Source organism: Pundamilia nyererei, unplaced genomic scaffold, assembly GCF_000239375.1.
Source record: "Pundamilia nyererei isolate P.nyererei 1_Seehausen unplaced genomic scaffold, PunNye1.0 scaffold00381, whole genome shotgun sequence".
In the NCBI taxonomy this organism is placed as follows: Eukaryota; Metazoa; Chordata; class Actinopteri; order Cichliformes; family Cichlidae; genus Pundamilia; species Pundamilia nyererei.
Window position 1 is genome coordinate 38,362 of NW_005187782.1, and position 4,658 is coordinate 43,019.

The 4,658-nt window shown below is 38.0% G+C and overlaps 1 protein-coding gene across 1 annotated transcript in view; it reads right to left on the bottom strand.

Annotated features, from left to right (window-relative positions):
• Positions 1–3,007: 3,007 nt before the first annotated feature.
• Positions 3,008–4,658, bottom strand: part of LOC102193346 (von Willebrand factor C domain-containing protein 2-like) — an 8,692-nt gene continuing 7,041 nt past the window's right edge. The window contains exon 3 of the mRNA XM_013915859.1: positions 3,008–3,430. Within this exon, the coding sequence (XP_013771313.1) occupies positions 3,189–3,430 (242 nt within the window). The 3' untranslated portion in view covers positions 3,008–3,188. The remainder of the gene's footprint in view (positions 3,431–4,658) is intronic.

Below are 4,658 nucleotides of genomic sequence, written 5' to 3' on the forward strand. Positions count from 1 at the left end.
CACCACCTAACCGTGAATGAAATCTTCCCCTAGTGGACTTCTTTATAGGAGTGTGGCATTAATAGAGTTTTGAATATACAGTGGAGGTGACCTGTGAATTGGCATGTATGTGTACACCATCCTTTTTCAGTTAGTGTATAAATGTGCTTTCCTGCTCGGCCATTTTCAGTTCTGTCTGCTGTACTTGGACATCCCTGGCACCTCACTGCTTGGCAGATGGAAGCCACACTACCATCTGCATAGAGCATGTTTCCTCTGTCATAGATGCCTTCATCATGCCCATGTTCCAAAGTCAATCAGTCTGAGGTACAAAGAAAAGAAAAACATTGCATTTTCCTGCACTTCACTGTGACAGTATGTCTGCATACAGTTTCAGTTGTGAAAAAGCAAGAGGTTAGTGACACAATGGACATAAAATGCCTGACAAACAAGCAGACAGTGCAAAGCTATCAAGCTGTAGAATGCACAGTTGTGGTCAGAAGTTTGCATACTTGATATTTTGAGCCTTATCAATTTCTTTGAATTGTTCTTTTCCCCTGGTATAATGATTGCAGGGCATACATCTTTAATGTTTTAAAAAATATTTAGTACACAACTTTGAATTTATTTTGTTTTTTTCCTCTTATCCACACGTGGTCAAAATTATATATACAGGCTAAAATATATACACACACACTTTTGTCTTTCAACTTCAAGAGCTATTCTCATTATCGATCATAATTGACTTTCGCAGCATAGAGGAAGTTATATGACAACAATCATTGAATTGACAAATATGCAGAACAACTGGAAAGTCTAAGAAAGGAGAATTACAGAGTTACACAACTTGGGAAGGTGTCTTGGAGCCATTTATAAACATCTGCAGATTCCAAGATCATCAGTTTGAACAATTTTGTGTAGGTACAAGTTGTTTGGATAAAGCGGATGAAGATGGACGGATGGATGGATGGACAAGTTGTTTGGATGTGTCATCATCGCCAAGTTGTAGAAGAAGACCCTATCCTGCACTCAGGTGAAGAAATTGGTTAGGATATTCAGAAACAACCAAGGCTCAAGTCTGCCTGAGTCTTGGAAACTGCTATAATGTCAGTGTCACTGTACAGTAGGACAGGTTTTGGATCACTGTGGAGTTTGGAGGCTTTAAAACCTCTGCAAATATACCGACTATCGAGCATGGTGGTGGCAGTATGCTCTCAGGCTGTTTTGCTGGATACAACAGAATGTTCCAACGGGAGGGTAATGCTAAACATGGATCAAAACTGGTTTTGGACTGGATAAAGCTGACAAAGCTTCTAGAATGGCTTTGCTAATGGCTAATAACAACTAATAAACAACAGTTCATCATTACTTTAAGATATGAAAGTCATTCAGTTTGGGAAACCTGAAGTTTAAGAGATTCTTTCTGCTGCAAAGATGGGTTAGAGAAACCACAGCTCATCAAACAGCATTGCTCTAGAAATGCCCCTTTACGTCTAAATTAGTTTAAAATTGGGAGGTACAACTTTTTTTGATCGTTATAAAGCCTTCAATTAAACCAATGAATCCAATTAAACTATCAGCTACTTCAAGTTTACCTACTGGTTTATAAAATGGTTTTGATTGGATACTCGTGTCTATTCTTGGTAATGGGCTTCTTAAGAGTTTTGTTCCCACATACTAGGGCAACACATAGGTTAGTACTGCTGCCACAGAGGTGTAGAAATAAGAAAAGTGTATTTTAATTTTTTTTATCCAATCTCATGTAAAAGGAAATTTCAATGCTATTTTTTATTTTTCATAAACAACCAAATCTCATACTTAAAATGTGTGGCACAGTCGGTCTACTCTGGACTGGTTTAGGATGGTGTCATTCTAGTATTACTACCGTGTGTCAGAAATGCTGTGTCATCCATGGCAACTCAAGTTTTCTTCAAGATATTTTCAGTGTCTTTTCAAGTTTTGCTAGATGGACATTATTCTCCATTAACACAGCATACAGTCTGCTCTGAACTTCCTGGACAATCATCTATTTTTCAGGAGAATGGCCCATGCATCTGAGATGGCTTGAAATGAGTAGGAGCACAGAGTTTAAGAGAACACAGCCACCAAAAGCATTTGTGGGAACTACTTGAAGATATTTGTAAAATCTGTAGGTCTTCATGACTTCTTAATAGTGAAATTTAACAGTTTGATGTCTTCAGCAGTGTTCAACAATACAGTAAGACAAGAAAATCCATTAAATGACCATGTGTTTACAGTAGAATTTCTTTGGCTGTGCGGTATCTCAAAAAAAATTCCTGGTCTTTACTGTATTTGATCAAAAGGCTAGAGTGTCAATTCTTCAGTCATTTTGTATGACAGCAGTTCAGGTTTGAATAAAGTAATGGACTGAGTAAGATAGGATATTAACCCCTTCCTTGGGCATTTGTTTCAAGCTGTCTCAGAGTTGTGTATTCTATTTTTCTTGTTTGGGTTTCTACTGTCAATATAACTTCTTTCCCAATGGTCTTGCCAACCAGCTCCATTTCCACACTTGACACTAAACATCTCTTTGATTATTTTACAGTTTCACTTTTATTTCACCAACGCCAAACAGAAGCAGCTTAGTGGGGTTTTTTGTTTTTAAATATAAAGTAGAGCTTACCCAATGCTGTAGTGGAAAAAGAGTTTAAATTTCCAGGGAGCCACCTTCACTACAAGTCAGAATTTTGGCCATGCTATGTGAAGTTCCCATTGTGTGGACTTAAGATGTGCCATTTCCCAGAAAGAAATGGGAACCAATTTGTTTTATTTCCCAACAAGTTAACTTTAGATCTTGAATTCAGGTAGAAGAACCGACCCATATGGAAAAGAAATAGTGAAAATTTATATGATTTACTCATGAAAGTGGCCACTTTCTCATTACTTTCATACATTGTTTTAGTAAGTATCCAAAACATACAAGTTTCATTATATAATTTTTCAAGGGATCTTATATCTGTTTTCACTCTTGTATGCTTTTCAAGACAGACACAAGACAGATACAAACTTTATAAGATTTATATATATCTTTTCCATATGGGGAAGCTGTTCTATTTGGATAATTACGCTAGATTCTGAACAATACATTTTATGTGGTGCTCTAAAAGTTGAAGTTTAGCAGACTCATGAGTTGATTTGTACCTCAAGAGTGACTCTGCCTCTGATAAATTTATCTAACAAATTAAAATTCAAGGTATTACGTCCAGTCTGGGAATAAATGGCCTCCCTCCCTTCCCTTTGCTGTCCTTGTCGCTGGGGGCCTCAGTGTGGGTGCTCTGTGTTGGGCTGGGCTGTGGGCGCTGTTCACAGGTGGCATGGGGGTGGGTGTGCCATGTCCCATCCCGGTAGGTGCAGTAGCATACTGTTCGCTCGTCAATATTCACACGCTCCCCTGCTGGGATCACCCTGTTCCCAGCAAAACAGTTGGGACCTATAACGACAGTTAACATTTTATTGTCGTTTCCGTCATCAAACAGTGAACGAGTTCATAGAAGAGCGTATCCTTCTTCTGTAGTCGAGGTTATCGCTTGTGAAACATGCCGGCTGTCTCTCTAATGGGACCGCACCTTTAGTCTCATTGTTTTCAAGTAGGGTTTACTTTTAAAAATAATCATAAACCTAAAGAATAAATAACTCCATTCTTGCATATTTTAAGTCTCAGATCTGTAATTACAGACAAATCTGGCTGTAGGTTATTATAGGGCTTTAACCCCAATTTGATATGGGGGTCCACTCCCAAGCTACAACCCACCAACCACCCACCTCAGCACTGTCAGTATTAGCTGTATGCTTGATGCTTTGTGAATTACTCAGTTAAAAAATATTATCATGGCTTGCTAGTGTGCTCAAAACAAACAAGCACACAGTGAAATGTTTTTTTCCATTGCAACACAGGTCTAAATATAGTTGTTTTTTTATTTTATTTTAATATTACCTGTTAAAATTCCTGTTTCGTTTAAATTATGTCAATTTTCTTGCATACAGCAGTTTTACTATTGATTTACTATTTTAGTTTAAGAAGTCTCTCTTCCCAAAAGATAAATGAATGCCCTCTAATATCTCTCAGGTCTATATCATATTAAAGCAACAACAAAATCGCAGTTACAAATTATGTGGGATAGTAATTACTGACTAAATAATGCAAACAGCCTGCCTTTGATTTGCATTCCTTATTCACAGATGGGGCTCCTTTATTTGGCGGCTACCTGAGAAACAATTACCAACCCCAACCAGCAGGAGCACAGGAAGTACAGTTCATCTAATGCCAGATCTGATGGCATCCAATAAAGCACAGCTGACATAAGGGAATTTGGCAGTAGTAAGGAAAAAAATAAATAAATTTAAAAAACAGTGACGCAACAAACTGAACCATCTGTCCCGCTGTCTGTGCAGAACTGAAGCAGTAAAAATAGAAGGTTCAACTTAACTGCAACTGCCTTTAGACACCAAGAGCAAGGCAACAGCAAAGCATGTTTATGTGCATGTTCCTGTTGGGGTTTTTTTTTACCTTTTAACTGCTTTCCATGTCCAATTTATTCTATAATTAAGGCAACATATAAAAGCAAAGGTAATATACCCACTGCTACAAAAGAGCTCAAACTCTCCCACACACACACACACACACACACACACACACACACACACACACACACACACAC